Below are 22,809 nucleotides of genomic sequence, written 5' to 3' on the forward strand. Positions count from 1 at the left end.
GCATTTGTGGTCCGCACACATAATCCAGGATTATCTCCTCGTCACACTGTCTTTAAGTGAGTCCCATCTGTAGAGAGCCTTTCACCTTTAAATATAGTGACATTCACAGACAGGCTTTAGGGATTTGGTGTGGATATCTTTTAGGGGCCATTTCTCACCCATCTCTCCAGCCTGCTTTAAGCTGTGCTCCACAAATCAGCCTGAGTTCGAAGTGATCACATGGCCGTGTGGCCTCTGCCCCAGGTCTCCTGGTGTGAGGCTCCTGCTTGCTTCCCCAGCCTTGTCCCAGTCTGTCTGTCAGCCATCCTAAGTGAACTCCGTTGAATTATTTATGGTTTGCAGTTTCCTTTAGCTTCTGCTGCTTCCCCATTTCTCGGTCTTTCTGTGTGTGTCCTCGTCTCTTTGGCAGGAGTGTTCGCTTTCCTTTTGCTCATCTAACAGTGGATTCAGAGTTTTGCACAGATACCCAGCTCTTCCGTGAAGCCCTCCAGACCACCATGTCTGGGTCAGGTGCAATTCGTTTGTAAGTCTAATAAGTTTGTAAGTTAACAATGTTGTAATCACCCAGTGTTTGAATCCCACAGTCCTTTGTTTTCCGATAAGCTTGTGAGCAAGGTAACTGTTTGTTATTGTCCATCCTTATAGTTTAGCATGGTCATCGGCACTGGGTAAATATTCACTAGTCAAATGAGTAATAGAGGAAAGAAGGCTGGGTTATGGTTACAGAGTTGATTTCTAACAGCTGAGTGGAACTTAATGCTTTTCTTGTTCAGGCTTATGAGATGAAGATGCGGAGGTCTGCTGATCTCTCCCCAGCCTTCCTGTCTACTACCCTTTCTGCGTTGGATGACGTCCTGCATGGTGGTGTGGCTTGTGGATCGCTTACAGAGGTAAAGGAAACCCGTACCTTCTTCTGTAAGTGTCAGAGCTAGGAGGAAAGGTTAGTTAAAAAAGACACAAATGACCTCATGAAAACGAATGTGAGCTAAGTTGTAAGAACTTTGCTGGGGTAGTCCTCCAGCCAGGGTCAGCGCAGCTGCTTTATAAGCAGAGGCATTACACAAATCCTGCTGACTGACTAGATGTGGCCCGGCTTTTGTTTCTTTGAATTGCTTCAGAAAGTGGTGAGTATTGGGCTGAGTGGGCAGAGTCCTTCTGCTTGCCTTACAGTCATGAGGGCCCGAGTCGGGGTCACCAGCACCTGTGTAGAAGCCAGGGGTAGTGGTGTTTGTCTGTAATGCCAGTGCACAGGAGAGGAGCCAAGTCTGTCTCAAAACGCAAGATGGAGTGAGTAGAGGAAGATGTGGAGTGTTGATCACAGGTCTCAATCACATGCACACACACCTGCACAGGTACACATGTGCACGAATACACACACACACACACACCACACCACACAATATTATGAAATAGTATTAGGAAACAATTTGCATGAATTAAAAAAATAATCACTACTTAGGATTTCTAGTATGAGTCAATTTTGATAATATTTGAGCAAATAACATATTAAACTATAGGGAGCTATTTTTGTTTCCTGTTATTGATAGCATTTGATTCTAGGAAGCAATAACTTACAGTATTATTTTATGTTGTTGCATACTGAATTGTCCTCAAGCTAAGTGGCTTGAAGCAACAAGAAACACTGACTTCACAGTGTTTTGGGAGTGTCTGAGCGTAGGGACATTGGTAGTGCCTGCAGTCAGCCACAGTTGAAGATGCCCAGAGGAGCTGACTCCCAGGGGCTCATTCACTGGCAGGCTGGTGCTGTGTTCTTCCCTAAGTGGGGGCTTCACAGTCTGTATCTTCTCATGACATCCCTGCTGGTTTCACTCAGGGTGGGTTGGCTAAAAGATAGCAAGGTGGAAGTGGTGGTGTCCTCGGTGATTACGCCGCTGCCTATGACAGGTTCTCTTCATTGTAAGTGAGCTGTAAGCCCAGCTCAGGGTCAGGGAAAGGAAGTTTAGGCTCTGTCCTTTGAATGAAGTTTCAGAAGCAGAGAGCACTTCAGGAGCTCTGTGGCTCTTTTCCTTGAAAGGGGCATTGGTGTGCATGGGTGTGGCATCTGTAGGCTGCTTATCAGCATCCTGAGAATTTCTTGCCTGAAAATTTCAGAAGCAAACTTCAAAGAGCAGACCCATTGTGTGTGTGTGTTTATGTGTGTGTGTGTGTGTTCCTGGGTATCAAACCCAGGACCTTAAGCATATTATGTAATGTCTGACTCACCGAGCTACATCCGCAGTGTTTTTTTTTTTATAGTTCTCATAATCATAATTTAATTGTAATTTTTTCTTAAAGATAGGAATCCTGTTTTAGGGAATGTTTTATTTCCTTTATTCCTAGAGAGATTTAAAGAATGCTGTGTCTAGTAGATATCTATTAAATAAATAGTTGATGAATGAATAAGCTAATTGAAGGGCTTGTTGTTGTCATTGATTGCCACCAGATGGTGCCAGAATTACACTTTACACACAATCCTTTTGAGGGTTGGCTGGACCAGGTCAATTAAGGACTATAGTACTGATGGAGTTATAAATTTACTTATACAGAAAAACAAAACAAAACAAACATAAACAAACAAAAAAACTGAATCTAAAGATGATTAACCAATGCATGTGTTTTATCCTTGAGTTTTATAGTGATTTCCCCCACCTTGTTCCTTTCACTTCACTTGTGAATTATTTGAATTCAAGTGAAGTCACAAGCCTTTTGGGTGTTTTGTTATGATCATAAGGCTGATTAGTAACAAAGTCTCTACTTTCTGCCCTGGTGTAGGTCATTTCTAAAGTCTTTTGGAGGCTTTCAGTTGAATTCAGGGAATAGCTTACCTCCATTTTTACTGTTCTCTGTAGTTTCCTTTTACTTTATAGTTACGTGGGAGGTATAGAGTTTTTGTTTTGCTTATTTTTGAACTTTAAAAACCATGTATCTGTGATTAAGTCATCTCTCATGTCTCCTTATGAATTGCTTTTTTCATTTAACGTTGTTTCTAAGGTTTTTTTTTCATGTTGCTTCAGTTAGCAAGAACATAATTTTTCTGCTGTGTTATTTTTCATTTTGAGACTGTGCCACAGTGTCCTGCTTTTGTTATCAGTGAACGTCTGGGTTGTTTCTCATTTGCTGCTGGTAGGAGTAAGTCCTGTGAAAACTTTTGCACAGGCTGCTGGATAGCGTAGGGAAGTTTCCCTCCGGGTCAGGGATGGGAGAACCACCACCCAGCAGTTAAATTCAGCTCACTGCCTGTTTGTGGAAATAAAGTTTTATGGCCAAGCTCATTTGTTTACATTTTGTGTGTGGTTGTCTTGTGACATAAGGGCAGAGTTTAGTTAGTTGTGACAGAGACCATATGGTATGCAAAGCCTGAAGGATTTTCTGTGTGGCCACTGCCTGGAGTGTCTGGCCTGGAGTGGTTTAGTGGTTGCAGTGTATGCACATGGGGAACCTCACACAGTCAGGACCAGTTGTCCTCCCGAGTGCTGTGCTGGCTCAGAATCCCACCAACCAAGTGCAGACATCCTGCCAGGCTTCTATCTTCTTGCCTTGGTACAGTCAGAATTCTGTCCATCCTTAGATCTTAGTTTTATTTTTCCTACCGACTATTGATCTTTTAGCTGTTGTTTGGAGACGTTGAAAACAACTCTCTCCGGGTATAATTTAAATACCTAGAGTCCAGGCTTTGTCATCGTCCAGCTGTGCAGTCCCCACTGCCGTCCCCTTCAGGAGGCCTCCATCTTCTTTGTTCCACTTGCAGGGAATCCTCACTTCCATCCTAGGCCCAGGCAAACACTGATCTGTTTTCATCCTCTATAATTTGCTTCCTGTAAGCATTTCACATAAATGAACTCATGCAATTCGTAGTCAGTTCTGTTTAGTTTCTTTCACTTGGTATTTTTAAGGTAACTAAATGTTGTAGCACATCTAAGGAATTTGTTCTTTTTAATCATTAATATTCCACTGCACAGATAGGGCATATTTTGTTTACTGTTCATTAGTTGACAGGTATTGGATAGTTTCCAGTTTTTAATCTATCATAAATAATGTAATATTTATGGGTATGTTTGTATAAAATAGGTTTTTGTTAGTCTTGGGTATATACTTACCTAGGAGTGAATGGAAAGACTGGATCGTATAATGTACTTGGCTCTTTGAGAATCTGCCAGACTGGTTTCCAAAGTGACTGTAGCATTCTGCATCCTCACTGGAATACACAGTGTTTTTATTCAATACATTCTCACAAACACTTAGCATTTTTTTTTTTTTTTGATGCCAGGTTTTGAACCTAGGCCCTCACACATGCTAAGTACACAGGCTGCCATACATCTATGTCAGTGTGCACCAATGCCTGTTTGTGTTTTATTTCAGTTCCTCTCATGAATGTATGGGTTATTTCTTTGTGGCTTTGTTTTGTATTTCCTATGTGATTACAGGTGTGCACCATCATACCCAGCTTCTTATTTTCTAAGAATAATCTTTTGCTTTTATTTTTTAAACTTGTTTTTATTTTATGTGTATAGGTGTTTGCCTGCATATGTGTATGTGTACATGCGTGCCTGGGGCCTGCAGAGGCCAGAAGAAGGAGTTCGATTCACTGAAGCTAGAGTTACAGATAGCTGTGAGCCACCATGTGGATGCTGGGAACTGAACTCAGATCCTCTGGAAGAGCAGCAAGTGCTCTTATTTGTTGAGCCATCCCTTCAGCTCCGTATCTGTAACTTTTTTTTTTTTTTTTTGAGACAGGGTTTCTCTGTGTAGCTTTGCCCCTTTCCTGGAACTCACTCTGTAGCCCAGGCTGGCCTCGAACTCACAGAGATCCACCTTCCTCTGCCTCCTGAGTGCTGGGATTAAAGGTGTGCGCCACCACCACCCTGCTCATATCTGTAACTTTTAATTGAATTGTTAATATAGTTGGTTAAAATTGTATTGGGGCCAGTGAGATGGCTCACTGTTTAAAGAAGCTTGTCATTCAGCCTGGTGTTCCAAATGTGATCTCAGGAACCCACATAGAGATGGATGAGAAAGCCATCTTCAGGAAGTCTTCTTTGTACCTCCACATGTGTGCACAGACACAGTAACAATACACAAATTAACTAAAATAATTGCTGTAGATGTATGTAGAATAATTTCACACCCTTCCTGGTTTGAAAAGGATTACTCTTCTCATATTTCATCATTAAAAATGATGGTGAGTCTTACTGAATCAAGTGATAGAAATTAGCAAACTGAACAATGTTAGGTTACTGAAGCTGTTAATTAATTGTACTATGATTATGTAAAAAATATTAGGAAACATACACTAAAATATTTAGTGAATAACTTTGATATATACAGCTAACTCAGATAGTTGAGAGAAATATGTATCTTACACATACATATGTAGACTTGAGAGAGGGCAAAAAAGGATAAAAAAATGGGAAATGAATTCAAATGGCTTCTGATATTCTGTTGTTACTATTACAATTTTCCTATAAGTTTAAATTTCCAGATAGAAAGTGAAAGAAAATCATCCAACCCATAATATTTGCTGTAGGTATTTGAGACTCATCCTTGGTCAGAGTCAAGGAAATTTTCTTCTTTTCCTAGGTACAGTATTAGTTTGGTGTTGACTTGTACCAGGTGCCTTTTTTTTCATGAATTGAAATGAGCATTTTCTGTGTTGATCTAACATGAAGTGAGTAACATTTCCAGGTCCTCTAATAGTAAATCATCATTGTCCTTTGGGACAAGCTCAATCATGACATATTATTATTTTTTAACTCTTGGATTCAGTTTTCTGATATTTGACATTTCTATATCAATACTCATGGTGGATCTTGGGATATAAGTATCCCTTCTAGTAGTGACTGTCTGCGTTAGAATCTATACTAGTTTGGTGTAATGGATTGCGGAATGTTGTCTCCATTTTACATTGAGTGACAGCATTCACACAATTAACATTGTTTGCTCTTCAGAGCCTCAAAGATTGTTTGGTATTGTTATTTTCTTTGTGGGAAGATTAAAGAGAAAAGAATTCAGTTCCTTTAATGATTATAGGACTACTTACGGTTTCTATTTCTTTCTGAGTAGTTTTGGCACATGGTATTTTTAGGATTTGAGTGAGTGAATGAGTGAGTGTGTGTGTTTGAGATAGGGTTTCACTATGTAGTCTTGGCTATCTGTAGACCAGACTGGCCTGAAACCCACAGAGATCGACCTGCCTCGGTATCCTGAGTGCTCAGATAAAAGGTGTATCTACCACTCCTATGGCTAATATGGCTAACATATTTAAGTTTTCAAATTTATTATCATAAAGTTATTAATTTTCCTATGCTTTAAGTGTGATTTTATATTTGGTTTTGTTCTCCTTTCCATTCTCAAGTCTACTTATTTTGTCTTTTCTCTCACACTTTAAAAAAGATATAGTCAGATTTTGAATATTTTATAGTCTTCAGGTTTTTTTGTTATTGTTCTTATTGGACTTCTAATTCCTTTGTCTTCTATTCATTTATTTTTTTGCTTATTTCTTGTTTTCTTCCAACTACCTTTCTCTGTAATTATTGTTCTTTAAAATTTTTCATAAACATTTAATATATTACTGTTCTGTTTTTCTTTGTTTTATACTCTTACATTTAAGTTTGTCTTTTGGGAAATGTGTTGGGCCAGGGAACTACCCTCGCAGTCCAGATGTTCTTTCATGCATAGTGTTTTCATTTTTATCCAGTTTTAAAATGTATCTTATAGTTTCTGTTATGGTTACTTATTTGCCTCATGAGTTTATTTGGAATTTAAAAAATTTAAATTATTTAAAACAATTAGTTAAATTCTTGCCTTGATTGCATTTTTGTCAGATTATGATGTTCAAGTCCCTTGTCAAGATACTTCTCTCTTTTTTCTTAAAATGGAGTCTTCCTATCTGGGGTTCTTCCTATGCTTGGATTATAGGTTTGTGTTCCTGGCCCCTGAGACTTTTTAAAGTCTAAAAATACAGAATACAGATTAGCTTTTGTAGTTGTTCCATATGTACTTAGACAGAATAATTGTTTGCTAATTATTGGTTGCTCTGTATATGATCATTAAATTATGCATGTCCTTAAAAAGTTATTTACAAGGGCTGAAGAGATGGCCCAACAGTTAAGAGCATTGGCTGTTCTTCCAGAGGATTTGGGTTCAATAACCAGTACCCACATGCCACTCACAACCATTTGCAACTCCATTTCCACAGGATCCAACACCCTTTTCTGGCCTCCATGGGTACTACACATACATGGTCCTTAGCCATGCAGGCAAAACACCTATATATGTAAAAGGAAATAATAACAATAAATATTTTAAGTTATTTAAATCTACTTTACTTTATCTTTATTGATCCCTCCCAAGTTGATATACTATCTCTTCAGAGAGAGTTATTTAGCCCATTTCATTTTTGGATAGACAAATTTTGTTTCTTTTGGTTGTACATATTTTGAGCATTTTAAATTAAAGACATTCAGAATTACCATGTACTCCTGGAGAGATGAAGGACATGGCTCTTCTGTGTAGCACTTGTCCCCATTACACTTTTACTATTCATGGGATTAGTTAATGTGTATCCTTTTCACTGCACAGTAAATGTCAAGGGGCAGTGATTGTGTTATTAGTTTCTTCTTAGTCCAGTTACATTATTAACACACATACATGGTACTTAATAAATGCCCATGAATGAAGGCGTTTGGTTTTCTTTCTTAACTTCTTTGTTTTCTTTCTATATGTATCTCTGGCTGGCTTGGAACTGAACTGGCTATGTGGACAAGGCTGGCCTTGAATGCAGAGACCTGCCTGCCTCTGATTCCTGAGTGATGGGATTAAAGGTGTGTGCCAGCATGCTTGGCTTCTTTCTTTATTTTTAACACTTGTCTAGTTCTTGTTTACTCTGATGATTTGGTTCCTGTTGCCTATCCTACACCCTTCCCTTTGATCCTGTAATTAGCAAGGTTTAGGAGGTTTTTTTTTATTGTAAAGATTTTTTAAAAATTCTTTAAAGGTGTGTGTGTGTAGGTAGGAATGTACACATGAGTGCAGGTACCCTCAGAGGCTGGAGGTGTTGGATCCTGTGGCACTGGAGTTAGAGGAGGATGTGTGTGCCAGGAATTGAACTTGGTTCCTTTACAAGAGCAGTATGTGCTCTTAACTGCCAGTCCATCTTTCCAGGCTAGTTTTAGATGGTTTAAATGTTATTACAATTCCAGAGTATAATAGTCTATTTTTAATATTTATTTATATACATTTAATAATAATTTATGTAAATTTGTTTTAAAATTATCGCAATAGTGCACTTAATTTTTTTTCTCGAGACAGGGTTTCTCTGTGTAGTTTTGGTACCTGTCCTGGATCTCACTCTGTAGGCCAGGCTGGCCTCGAACTCACAAAGATCCATCTGCCTCTGCCTCCTAAGTGCTGGCATTAAAAGTGTGTGCCACCACACCTGGCAAAACCCTTAATTTATTAAGATACTAGGTCTCTGTTCTCAGAGACATTATATCAGGCAGAATTTCTGAAGTGGCTTCCTGTGGTGGTTTGAATAAGAATGACTCTCATAGGCTCATGTATTTGAATGCTTAGTCATCAGGGAGTGGCACTATTTGAGAATTTAGAAGGATTAGAAGGTGTGGCCTTGTTGGAGGAAATGTGTCACTGGGGTCAGCTTTGAATTTTCAAAAGTCTGTGCCAGGCCCAGCGTCTCTCTCTGTCTCTCTGTCTCTGTCTCTGTCTCTGTCTCTGTCTCTGTCTCTCTCTCTCTCTCTGCTTGTGGGTCAGGGCGTAGCTCTCACATACTCCTCCAGCACCGCACCTGGCTGTCATCGTGCTCCCTACCATGATAATGGACTAAGCTTCTGAAACTGTGACCAGCCCCCAATTAAATGCTTTCATTTACAAGAGTTGCCATGGTCATGGTGTCTCTTCACAGCAATAGAACAGTGACTAAGACACCTCCCGATGACATTGCATTCTCAGCCCTGGTCCTGGGAGTATGATGAGATGTCATTGCCATGGTGAAGGTATATTTGATGGCACAGTGGCTTTCAGATAGGCTCTCGTCCCGGGAACTCTCCAAAGCAGTGATCATTCTCTCACTGCTACGAAGAGGACAGAATAAAAGCATGGGGAGGACTGATGGTGCTGCTGGCTTGGAGAGGAGTGGGCGCACGTGCAGGAATGCATGTGGCCACCAGGAGCACTAAGGATGTCCCAAGCTCTCGGATGGCAGAGAGAAAGAAACCTCAGACCAGAGCCGCAGCACAGATTTTGCCAACAGCCCGACTGAGCTTGGGAGTTGACACTGATTTTTCCAGACTGGAGTGCAGTGCAGCTGATACCTTGATTTTAGCCTGGTGAGATACTGAGCAGAGAGTTCTGTCAAGCCTGTCAGGACTCTGACCTCCAGACTTTGAGATAATGAACGGGTGTCCTTTCATGCTTTTCAAATCCCTGGTGATTGGGTATGGCAGTGGAAAAGTGGTACAGGTATGGACGGAGGTCCCCGCTTGCATTGTGCAGTCTGTGGTTCTCATTCTGGAGATGATTGAGGGAGTCAATGTGAATCTGGAAACATTCTCTCGCCATTTTTTTTCCCTTTTTTTTGTAGTTGTCCTTTCTTAGCTTTAAATTTACAGTCCCAAAATGTACTTATCATCAACTTTAGCTTACACGAACTCACTGAGTCCTGGTCTGGTTAGTTACATCATCAGTTACGGCACCAGGACAGGAAGTGGAATCAGAGGCGTTCTCATACAGAGGGGGCCTCAGAGACAGCAGTGGTGCTGAACTGCTAAAGGGGTGAGCCAAGGGCTTTGTCTTATTGCTGACCAAAAAAGGATCCCTTGCTTGTGGAATATATAGGCAAGTAATTCTGGATCTCTTATAATGGAAAAGGAACAGTGAAGATAAGTTGGAAGCCTAAGCTTCAGAAGTTTGTGTTATGTCAATGATTATCAACCATTTTTACATTGTCATCCATTAAAGAGCCTTCTAAGTGGTTTTTTTTTTCCTCTCTAACCCTCTTCTATCTTCATTGTCCATGGAAATTTAAATGCTGTAGACACACTGCATTTGTTTCTGTAATTTGTGTCCATCTGTGCTAATGTAAAAGAATAAGCCACTGTTTTCTCAAAACCCAAGTCTCACCCCAGGTCAATATCACCCCTGCTAAAAGTCCACAGGATAGGTGCTATTGTGAGTAGGTAGAACTGGAGTTGTCTTTAAAGGTGTTGCCAGGGGCTTGCAGGATGGCTCAGTGGGTAAAGGTGCTTGCCACCAAGTCTCCTGACCCCAGTTCCATCCCTAGGACCCATATGGTAGATGGAGAGAGCTGACTCCTGCAAGTTGTCCTCAGAGCTCTACACACACACACACACACTTTGATGTACCCGCAATAAATAAATAAACGTAAAAGAAATTTAAAAAAGTGTCACCAAAATAGAGTTTCAGTTTGTTTGTTTGTTTATTTATTTATTTGTTTGGGTTTTGTTTTTTGAGACAGGATTTCTCTGTGCAGCCCTGGCTGTCCTGGAACTCACTTTGTAGACCAGGCTGGTCTCAAACTCAGAAAGATCCATCTGCCTCTGCCTTCTGAGTGCTGGGATTAAAGGCGTGTGTGCCACCACTGCCCAGTTTGGTAGTTTCATTTTATATTCTAGAGATTATAGTCTAGGGAACTGGTCCAAGCTCTTGTCAGTCAAAAGATGGTCACATCTTTGTATTTTGGTTCAAAGAGTACCTCCAGAAGACCAGCCTGTGAGCACTGCTAAATATTTGCAATGTTTGTATTTCCTGGGTTTTATAAGCTTTAGTTCATGATTTGAGATCAGTGCATTCCTTCCATGGGGCAGGTTTGATTTGGGATAGATTCTTCTAATGTTACCAAAAGGAACCAGAGTCCTGATTTGACACCCCATTTTCCCTTGGGTAAAAGTCATATTACAGGGTTTTTCCCCCCTCATTGACAGATTGGTGTGCCCTACATGGTTCCAGGAGATAGTAGAGCAAGGCTTGTAAACCCAGATACCTGCAGGTCCTACAATAGAAAAGGGTAAGGTTTACATGGTCAGTAGATGACTTGGCTGTTGACAGCTGCAGCCGATCTTAATTTTTCTTTCTGTGGACCTCCAGGTCTGTGGAGATGGGTTTTGTCTTGTTCAGTCACAGTTGGGTTCGGGTGGCCCACTTGTGGTTGTAGTGGTGGAAGAAGTAGGGAGCGATTTCAGGTAGGGATCTCTTATGGATGATACACTCATGATTTGTTTGCCCGACTGACTTCTGTGATGGGCTCCAGGCACCACAAGACTTTAGCATGCACTGTTGACTTCTTTGCTCATTCTTATTTTAGAAATATACTTACTTCTAATGGTTTCTTCGGATTGTTCATATAGCGTGTTCAGGAAATGCTGTTCAATGAATGGTTGTTTGTCTTCATGCTGTTTGATTTTTATTGTGCAACTGGCAATATTTGTCATTTCCATATCCTCCTTTTTCCTGCTCTGGTCCTTTCCTCTCTGTGTGTGTGCATGCACGCACACATGCACACACATACACACACACAGTAGCCATCAATATATAATAATGGTGGAGAGAGTCTTGGCTATAAACTTCCACACGCTGGCGTTCTGTAAGTTGAGATCCAGTTTTCTTTCACAAGGCAGAGTGCAGCAGCCTTTCTGAGATTCCTGACTCTTTAATTTTTGGTTTTAGGATTGGGAGAGGTAGTTAAAAAATGAGTTATGTAGGTCTGAAGACCTAATCATATTTTTGCATAATTCTTGAGCAAATACAGACATGTTCCTAGATGTTAGGTCACTAGAGAAAAAGAGAAGTTCCCAGGAGCTGTCTTGTTTCAGGTCAGGGCCGGAAAAGCCTTCATTTTCTTCTACCAAGTAGTGGCTTGGCGGATTGCACCATCTTGCTGCCCCAGTCCTGAATGTGCAGAGTTAACTTGTTTAGATGGGAGATTCCTTATGTCCTCTTCCACCGTGAACTTCAGGTTGAAGTGAGTTGGTTTCTCTCTCTCTCTCTCTTTTCTTTCCTTCCTTTCTTTTTTAAAAAAGATAATTAGATTCTCTTTGTTGGGAGTAACATGCTTCCTCCTCAAGCGAGTCACTGTTTTTGCTGTCTTGCTGATATTTGAATGGTCTTCATAGGGATTTTCCTTCAGACGTGTTTGCATTTCTCATGGAGAGGTGCTAAGGTGTCAGCCTAACTATGTGCAACTGGTTGTATCTTACAGGGTTTCTGTGTGCAAATGTTTCATTCACTCTGAGTTTCCAAGAAGCAAATGACTTTTGGCTGTTCTGGCTTGGCAGGTTTTTTTCTTTCTAACCACCATTGGGTTGAAGCTGGAAACTGAACACAGCTTGAAATCTTGTGGTTTGGATGCTGGAATTCAGGGCTAAACTGTCTACAGCTAAAATTATTAATGTTGAGATATTTTCCCCCAATAAGTAAACCTGAAAAATAATGAAATCTAACTGTTGGCAGTCCATAAAATTGTATATGGGTGTATACACGCACACACGCACACACACACACACACACACACACACACACACAGCTAGCAAGAAGAAAAATATACTAAGAATATATTAGAAATAGTTACTATAGTTTAATTCAAACTTGAAAAAGCCAAAACAAACCTAGATATGATGTTGTGTTTCCCCAGACTGGACGAAGGCAGTTAGTGAGAGAAAAGGACACTTCACTTTTCAGCGTTTTAGGTAGCTAGTTTAGAAGAAGGAATAGTAAAATTAATACTGTCCACTTTCATGGTACCTGATACTTTACTGAATAATTTCATATATGTCATCTAAATTACATTCCACTAAAATCACCAAGCATTTAGCAGTTTTAATCTCATTAAATCAGAGAATATATCCAAGACCTGGCAATAGACAACACTCATAGGAAGACATCCAAACCTCCATTTTTCCATCCATTCACACTCTAGCATGCACACATTCCTTTGGTTTCAAGATTCATGTGTAGCTTTTACCAACTGGAGTTTCTCTTGTGACATATAATGAACTAGTTGATCTGTGTTGCCTTTGGTAATGGTAAAGACCTGTGAAGTTTCAGTGATCAAAACGGATAGTTCAGTTTTGATCAATCAAAGGGAGAACACTATACATTTAAAGTATATTCAAAAAATATTTATGACTAGGTGTGGCACATGCTTTTAATGCCAGCACTTAGGAGACAGAGGGAGTTGGGTTTTTGTGAGTTCAAGGTCAGCCTGGTCTATATCGTGAGTTCTAGGCTAGCCAGGACTACTATAAAGTGAGACCGTGCTTTAAAATAAAAGACTTTAAAGGGGGCCTATTGAAATGGTTGAGAGAGTAAGGTGTTTGCCACGCAAGCCAAAACTTGAGTTCAATCCTCAAATCTGGTGGAAGGAGAGAACCTACTGGCTAAGTTTCCTGTTTGACCTTCTCATGTGGGCTATGCACAATATGTAATAATAATAATAATAATAATAATAATAATAATAATACATGTGGGCTGTGTATAATATGTAAGAATAATAATAATAATAATGATAACAACAATACTAATAACGGTAGAAATAATAAAGATTGTAAAGTATAAATGTTTTTCTAGTATGGTCTAGATTATCTGGTTGGCTAAATTCTGTTTCAAAAAATGAAGTCCGTTAAGAACTACTTTCTTGAGCATATGTCCTTGAGATAAAAATGTTGACCTGGAAGGTATATCCTCAAAGATGAAAGACTTCCTGCACATAGATGGTCTTTGTTTTGTTTTTGCAGCAGTGGACATGCTTAGACAAACACTTGACTGCTGAGCAGCATCCACTGCCTTCCTTTCACACTGCTCATTTTGAGATATAATGTTGCCTAGGCTGGCCTTGAACTCACTCTGTAGTTCAGATATATCTTGATTCTTTCTGTCTCAGCTTCCCAAGTAGCTAGGATTATAAGCCCTTACCATCAGACCTGCTAAGACTTCTTGACTAGAAAATAATGTGTGAGGGCACTTCCTGGGAGTACTAATGTTTAATTTGATAGGAATTTAGATTGCATATATTGGGCTGGAGTTATAGCTCAGCATTAGAATACTTGATTAGCACACATTGCCCCTAAATTCAATCTCCAGTACCATAAGCAAATAATTCATAGGTGGCATATGTGTATGTTTCTTAGTAGTCATCAAGTATTTGCAGTTTTCATTATGAGAAATTCAAAAGGAAAAACACTATACATATTAAACTGTAGAGACTATGTATGCAGAATTGTTTGGAGAAAGCATGTTGATGTCTTTGGCTTACTTTGAAATATAAAAAAAAGCAATCCAAAATGTATTGGTAAACAGGTGGAGAGATGGGCAGACAGATTAATATGGCATAAGATAGCATAGTAAATACAGTAAAAGGGTAATTGTTGAGGGAGGGGGTGGGGTATGGATTCACATGCAACTTTTACCGACTGGAGTTTCTCTTGTTGTGACATGTGAAACAATGCATTTTAGCATTTATTCTTAGGCAGCTGACAACACAGAAGTTAATTTTAGATGGGCAAAAGAGTATTTCAAATGATACCAGTTTTGCTAGATTTTATAAAAATCTGTTTGAGTTTATTACTATACCATTTACCATAACAAAATATTGGAGGTTGGATACTTGTTTATAGTAAAGAGATTTATTTGGCTCATGATGTGGTGGCTAGAAGATCCAAACAACATGGCCATATCCTGTTGGTAAAACTCGCCTGGCTGTGTCACAGTATGGCAGAGAAGCAAGGAGGAAAACACTGTGTGCAGAACGGGCCTGTGAACTAACACATTCCATGAGAGGCACAGTAACCCTCCTGCTCTCCTGTCTGGCCCAGTTGTCTTCCATCAGCCTTCCCGTTAAAGTTTCCACCTTCTCAAACTGAGGACAAAGTTCTAAGGGCGAGAGCCTGGGGGAGAACACTCGGGCTGTGAAACAGAAACCCTAAATCTCTGTGCTACTGTCAGGAGATGAGGACTGGTGGTGAAAATCCACTGAAGCACAATTCATAGCAAAGACTGTGAAAGAGCTGTTGAGCCGACAGGAGGAAGAACTTACACACACACACACACACACACACACACACACGCACACGCACACGCACACGCACACGCACATGCACACGCACATGCACACATATATATGATAAGCAGCTGGAAGTGGTGGCACATTTGTTTAATCTCAGCACTCAGGCAGAGGCAGACAGATTTCTGTGAGTTCTAGGCCAGCCTGGACTACATAGCAAGTTCTGGGCCAGCCAGGGCTATGTAGTGAGACTCTCTTTCAAAAAATAAAATAAAGATAAAAAAAATAAATAAAAAGAGAGAAAGGACAGAGAAGCTATGTGCTATGTCATATCTGCCAACTCTCTTGGAATGACAAATAGCTGTGCCATCTGCTGCCTAGAAGATTAGAAGACCCCACCAAGAAATCAGTCTTCAGTAGTATTTTCCCGGTGTTATTTGTCAACACCAGTGTGTACAGTGAGTGAGTGCGTCTTCTAGCCTTTCTTCATTGTAGCTTCACATCTGGTAACGAAGCACAGAAGATGATAATTGAGCATTTTCTCATTGCCCCCAAAGATATAAATCCCAAAGATACACCAATAAGGCAAAAGTTAGTTTGTTACATACAGTGAGTGTCTTAGGGAAGTAGGACTTAATTCTCTCCTGGAACCCAGGTTCATTGGATTGTTTTTTTTTTTTTTTTTTTTTTTTTTTTCAGCAAATCCTAAAATAATTTTCTTTGGTTAGCTTACAGTGTTTATACAGATTTTATAGATAACATGCACTTTGTTTTTTAGATTACAGGTCCACCAGGTTGTGGAAAAACTCAGTTTTGTATAATGATGAGTGTTTTAGCTACATTACCCACCAGCATGGGAGGATTGGAAGGGGCTGTTGTCTACATTGACACGGAGTCTGCGTTCACTGCTGAAAGGTAGGTTGTTGTGTTTTCCATTCTAATGCTTTGCTTTTATAGCTCCTGTGCACCATGGGACATTGACAAATAGGTCAACGTTTAGTTTTTAAGAACAAAGGGTGCTAGATACTGTTCTTAAAGGTTTTTTTTCTTTTGAAATTGATACAGGAAACAGATTGTTTTCTTCCTCTTCTATCCCCTTCTTATTGGTTTCATTGGGCTTCCTGTGTAAGCTCTGTTTTGTAGAAGGTTGAGAAGCAACAAGATGAAGGGGGGGATGTTAAGTAGAAAATGGGGAAGAGGGAAGACTAAAGAGGAAAGGGTAAGCTGCTTTACACGTTATTTCTAGAAGGAAGTAAAGTCTTGGTGAATGGACATTCATCAAATAGGAGGTTATGCATACGAATATCAATTCTTATTGCTTAGTCAAGATACACTGTACATATTGTTTTTGGACTCTTTGTCATTACATCATTATGAACAATTCTCTTCTTTATTTCTCCCTAAATATTAGTAGATCAAAATGGATCTGATGAGGGGTGATATTTAACATGGATCTTCAGCCTAACAGGATCTGGAATTACCTAGGAGACAAGCTTCCATGTATGCCCATGGGGGATTATCTAGGTTAGGTTAGCCTCTCTGGTCAGGCTTGAGAAGGATTAACTTGATTAGGTTAATTGAGGTGGAAAGATTCACCTTAAAGGAGTGTGGCCAACTGAGTCCTGGACTGAATAAAAAGGAGAAAGCTACCTGTGAGTGTTTATCATGCTGGGCTTCCTGACTGTAGTCAGACTTTCTTGTTGGGACCATCGGCCCCCAAATAATGACATGGAGACTTTATTACTAATTATAATTAATTTATTATGAAAGCTTGGCCTTAGCTTAGGTTTGTTTCCAACTAGCTCTTATAACATAAATTAACTTGTTTTTTTTTTCTACCACATGTCTTTTGACCCCTCTCCCATTCTGTATGTCTGACTTTCTCAGTGTCTCACTGGTGTCTCCTGCTGTGCCAGATTTTTAACCCCGAGTTTCTCTCTCTCCCCAAAAGTCCCATACTTAGCTCTTTATTAAACCAATCACAGTGATACATCTTCACACAGTGTAAATAAAAATTTAAGTAAAAAAGGAAAGGTTTCTAACTCTAACACGTTAAAATTATATACAATAAGAACAATTATTGTAACTTTTATTACCAACCTAAAATATCTTTTTAAACCTTAAAACATTTTTTTAGGTAAAAAACTTAAACTTTTATGTCTATCAACCTTTATAAATTTTACATCTCTTTTTGGAAGCTTCTTTTCTGAATTTGGTAACAAAGAAAATAGCATAACTATCTTTGGTGATATTTTATTTGTGCTGAAATGTGGTGATATTTTATTTGTGCTTTAATAAATAAAGCTTGCCTGGAGATCAGAGAAATAGGAACAGCCATTATAAGTAAACAAAGAAGTCAGGTAATGGTAGCACATGCCTTTAATCCTATCACTTGGCAGGCAGGAATCTGTCAGGATCTCTGTGAGTTCAAGGCCACACACTGGAAACAGAGCCACGTGTGGTGGCACATGCCTTAAATTCCAACACTAGTTAACCATGGAGGTCTGGAGGTCTGTACAGACAGAAAGGATGTGCCAGAGCTGGGCAGGAGGAGGAAGTGATGTAGCTGGACAGAGAGAGCAAATCAGATGGCAGAACAGCAAGGCATATAGGCGTGGGTAGACAGGAAGTAACTCGCATTTGGAAGCTGTGGAGTTGGTAAGGTAAGGTTAAATGCTTTCCCTATTTCCCTGATCTCTCTAAGGCTTTCACCCCTATATCTGGCTCTGTGTTTTTTATTTAATAAGACCGTTTAGAAATTCATCTACAGCTATCTAGTTTTCAACCCCATCAGAGACCTAAGAAGGATAAAATATTACCCGAGTAAACAGGAAGTGCAGATCAAACAACTTCCAAAACTATAGAAATGGTAGAGACATCTGGCTACCTGGACAGTCACCCAAAGTTCCTCTGCAATGTGGGGGCATCCATCTTTGGCCTGCTGGCCACAGACTTCTGTGTGAAACAGAAATTTTGAAGGACTGTCCTACCTTGTCTTGGCAAAGTTTGGCAGTCACCTTCTTTTGTGTCCTGCCTGTCCAATTTGGATAGCATACTGTCAGCCATCCAGGCAAGGGCAGTTTTTTGGCCAGTGGCTAATTTTGCCACATATGAAAGCAAACTCTTTATGGAGGTTCTTTGATGCTCCTCATTTTTTTTTTTTTTTTTTTTTTTAAAGCAGATTGGTGCTTCCAGGAGCAGACCTATCTCACTGTCATGAAAAGCCTTATGTTATTAAAATATCTTAAATGCCGTATTCTGTAAATCTCTGAAGTGTTTGAAGACCACCTATCTATCTAAAATATATCTATTTAACCTTGAAAACATACCTAATGTGACTACAAGTTTGATTGTTATAGATGACTAACAACTAACCTGCATTTCTTAATTATCCTAAATAGTTTGTAATAATAGCTTTTAAGGACTAGAACATTACATTTTAAAATGAGCTGCATAGGTACAATACCTTAAACAAGAGTAGAAACATATATATAGTATGTTAAAACATGGAGCCTACTCTTGAGTGCCTGGGTATGTGTTCTGTGTTCTGTTGCAGGTCCGTTCAACCCTGTTAGAAGTACAGGAGGAGGTTGGTCAGTGAATTGTGTAAGCTTTCTGCTGCAAATAAACGGAACATTCAAAGAATAGTGGCTTTAACAAAATGGGTTCATTTTTCTCACATGTAAAGATCTGATTCAGCTGTTCATTTATGACAGGGACCTAAGGAAGTTAGTGAGAAGAGAAAGGCCTAGCCATACCTTTCATCAGTAAAATATCCTTTAAAAATTTTGGTTATCTATCTATCTATCTATCTATCTATCTATCTATCTATCTATCTATCTACTTTTGAGACAGTGTTTCCACATAGCCCCGGATATCCTAGAACCCTCCTGAGAGCTGGGATTAAAGAGGAGCACCATCATGCCCCCCTCCCCCTTTAAAGGATGCCTGCTTTTCTCATCTTCTTATCTGAAGATGTTTTCTTAGACAGTAAGTCTCCAGGTTTCTCGCTGGACCACTTTTCTGTGGGAGTATGAGAAATCGAGGGCAAAGATTATCTAGCAGTCATGATGAGTTGTGAGGACCTGTTTGTGCCACTGTTTAAATAAAAGTGAGACTCTGAGCATGAGGAGCTGGAAGTGGCTTGGGCCGGTAAGTTGCAATGTTTAACCATAGCTTAGATTCTTTCTAGATTTAGAGAAGAGATGGATCAAGGAATAGGAGGCTCAAAAGGAATTTGAGGAAGTGCAGAGATGCTGAGTTGTGGACACCATCCTCTGGATTATTCAGAAAAATGCCTGTTTCTATTTGTTTTACCTACTAGACATCTGCTTCAAACACAGCATAGTCTTAGATGCAACCGTAGGGTTAGGTACATCTTGACAATATGGGTAAGTAAATAATCCACTGACCCAGATCTGTATCCCAGCCTATGGAAATCTGACAGCTGTGAGAATTCCCGTACCTATGAGTTGAATTAGCATCCTGTTATGTTTATTGACGATGAGTAGGAAAAGACGGAACTGGTAGCAGTGCTCAGAATACAGCTGACTTTAGCCTGCAGAGTTCTCCTCGAGGGACCTTCACTGGCGGTGGCTGGAATTTGACTCAAGCTGCAGAAAGACTTTCACCCAGAGTCAGCAGGTAGCAGGGTTGGGATTCATTAGGGCAAGGAGGTACTGCATTCTTTAGACGTGAGAGGGAGAGGAGAAACCCCCAAGTGTCTTAACAATAGCTGTATGTATGGTTTGTGGCTTGTGGAGTTACATTGCTCAAGGATGTAATTTATAACCAGGGCCAAAGATGAACTCAGTTTAAAAACTAAGTAAAAGGAAAGAGTTGGTTTGCTTATTTCTCTTATCTTAAGGAATTCATTTTGTATGTGGGATTGTGGGGTGGTTGCTGGTGCATTATTCAAGTTCATGGCCGAGGAGGGTTGATGAGGTGAAAGCCGAAGGTCACACATGCTTTGCCTTAAGCGTGGTTCGTTAGTGGTTTGAACGTTCTTGTTTGAGATGTATCTCAGAAACAGTATTATCTCAGTAGGCATCCGTTATAGCTGTTTTGATTTTGTTATTTATTAGTTATTTATTTTAGTTCTTGATTCTGTCAAGAGTATGTGCATGCAGTTGTATGTGAGTACCTGTGCTAGTTTTGTGTGTGTGTGTGTGTGTGTGTGTGTGTTTATCTGCATGTGGACCCCAGATGACGGATAACCTTGGGTACCATTCCTCAGGTGCTATCTACCCCCTTTAAAAAAATTATCTTATGGGTGTTTGCCTGTATGTATGTCTGTCACTTGTGTGCCTGGTGCCCGAGGAGGTCAGAAGAGAGCACTGGATCCCCTGGAACTAGAGTTACAGATGGCTGTGAGCTGCCATGTAGGTACTGGGAATAGAACTTGGGTCCTCTGGAAGAACAGCAAGTGCTCTTAACCATTGAACCACCCCCATTTTTTTTCATTGAGATAAGGTCTCTTACTGGCCTAGTCTGGCTCTCTAGGAAGCCCCAGGGACCTGCCTGACCCTGCCTCCCCACCTCTGAGATTATAAGCCTGTGCTATCACTCCTGGCTTTTTCATATGAGTTCTGAGGATTGAGCCCAGGACCCCACGCTTGCAGTGCGAACACTTTACCAACTGAGTTACCGTCCTAGCTCTTCTTTGTTTTTGACCCAGTCTTGCTGTATAGCTCAGGTTGTCTCCTCTTTCCTTTATAGTGCTGGGATCAAGGCCTCGAGCCACTCTAGCTCTTAGTCTTAAGCTGTAGCTCTTCAGTTCTGCTGTTATAGTGCAAAAGCAGCTGTAATACGAAGTGAACAAATAGGTGTTCTAATAAGACTTTATTAACAAAACCAGGTTATTTTCTGGTTTGGGTCAACAGTACATAGTGTTTGACAACCTCTGTTTACTTATTTAAATAAATTTATGAGATTGCAAATAGCTGTTTCTGAGGGCTTTAATAATGCCATCATCTGTAGATTTTCTGGTCTTTTGTTAGTGATTTACATGCCTAGTAATTAAACATTTTAAATTTTTCTGTGTATGAGTGCTTGCCTGCATGTGTACATCTGTGCAACAGTCCTTGGTGCCCACAGAGGCCAGAAGAGGGCATTGGATCCCCTGGAACTGGAGTTACAGAAAGCTGTGAGCTTTCATGTGGGTTCTGGGTTGAAACTGAGTCCTTTGGTTCAACTCTAGAGCAGACTTTAAAAAAGAGATTTGTTATTTTGTATTTTATGTGTATGAATGTGAGCCCGCATGTGTGCGCTGGGTTGAAACCGAGTCCTTGGGAAGAGCAGCCAGTGCTCTTAACTGCTGAGCCACCTCTCCAGCCCCTTTCTTAATAATTGCTAAATTGGTTGTTAGACATATTATGTTAGATGCTGGACTTAAATATACAGCTTTAGAGTGTTAGATTTTTGTTTTAATATACAGTTAAGATTATTTTGATTATTTTCAAGCTGGCCCTTCACATTTGTTACAGCAGATCCCAAGTGGTCTTTGAGAATGATGGAGCCTCAGTACTGTGAAGCCCTGTGAGGGCTCCGCCGGTTGCTTAGGGTATAATGAGATCTCTGCACTCCTTGTTGACGTGGGAACTTGCACTGTTCTCATTGTGTGTGGGTTCTGGGAAGTGTTTAGTCTCTGTGTTGTCTCCTGGTCCCTCCTGAGTAGTTTCCTTCCATCCATTATGTGTATTAGTTCTGGAGTGTACCGATCCACAAGTCCCCGCCAGACCTCACACCTCCTCTTTTCTGCCCTTGAGTCCTACCAGCTTGGCTTTCCCAAACTCTGATCTCATCTTCACTCAGGTCCCACCAGCCTTGCTTTGGCTTCCCTTTTTTGTTTTGTAGAATGGAAAGTGCCTCTGGTGTGAGCCTGGGACACACTTCAGGTTCCTTTATTAGTTTCCTTTCTCATGAGCGTCAGTTTTGAACTATTGTTCAGTGTGTGAAACGGTGATTTCAGATATTTTGTCTGCTTTTCCAGTTGTTGAGGCTATCAGGGCCATTCCCAAGCCAGTTAATCTTTTGTGCACAGAAGTAAAAATCTCCCTGTTAGTTTGTTTTGAATTCATTCCATCCTGGCTTTATCTCCTAGTCCTAGAGTGAAATTGATTTTCAAAACTTTAACTCAGTGGTATTTAAAACACAGCCATGCGTTGCTTAATGGTGGTGGTATGGTCTGAGAACTCTATGACTGGACAATTCATCCTGTGATTCTGTTACAGTGTCCGTACACTGTACAGTACATAGTGTGTGCTTGTCATGATATGGCCTCTGTATACAGTCAAGAGACATGGTGAGCAGAAATAATATGAAGCTGCTGCACTGTGTTTTACAGAACTTAAAAATGCTACAGTAATGATTGCTAGCGGAGTAAACACAACCAGAATCATAGCTGTCCATTGTCATTACCAAGTGTTGGATACTATGCATAATTGTACATACTGTGCTTTTGCATGGCTGATTAACAAAGTGAGTCTGTGTATAACAATATTACTATAAACCCATGAAAAATGTGTTGTCCGTGGATAGCATGTCAGCTGTGACATCACTAGAAAGTAGGACTTTTTAGTCCGTCATGGAACCAGCATGTGTGTAGTCTTGTACACATGTAGCCCTGTTGATTTCTCCCCTCTTGAGCAGTTGTTCCTTTGGGTGGCTTCTCAGAAGCGGTCAGTCTCTCTTGATTCAATCCCTGTCTTTGGACTACCTCTTTAGTGTGTTGGTGCGTCCTCCTCAGTGTTTCAACTTCTGAGCCTTGGGGAACCCTAGAA

At 40.2% G+C, this 22,809-nt stretch overlaps 1 protein-coding gene across 2 annotated transcripts in view; it reads left to right on the forward strand.

Moving 5' to 3' along the window:
* Positions 1 to 22,809, forward strand: part of Rad51b (RAD51 paralog B) — a 541,809-nt gene that overhangs the window by 6,311 nt on the left and 512,689 nt on the right. For both annotated transcript variants that reach the window (XM_076550950.1, XM_042260850.2), the window contains exons 5-6: positions 774 to 890; positions 15,807 to 15,943. In XM_076550950.1, the coding sequence (XP_076407065.1) occupies positions 774 to 890; positions 15,807 to 15,943 (254 nt within the window). The remainder of the gene's footprint in view (positions 1 to 773; positions 891 to 15,806; positions 15,944 to 22,809) is intronic.

This window comes from Peromyscus maniculatus, chromosome 14 (assembly GCF_049852395.1).
Source record: "Peromyscus maniculatus bairdii isolate BWxNUB_F1_BW_parent chromosome 14, HU_Pman_BW_mat_3.1, whole genome shotgun sequence".
In the NCBI taxonomy this organism is placed as follows: Eukaryota; Metazoa; Chordata; class Mammalia; order Rodentia; family Cricetidae; genus Peromyscus; species Peromyscus maniculatus.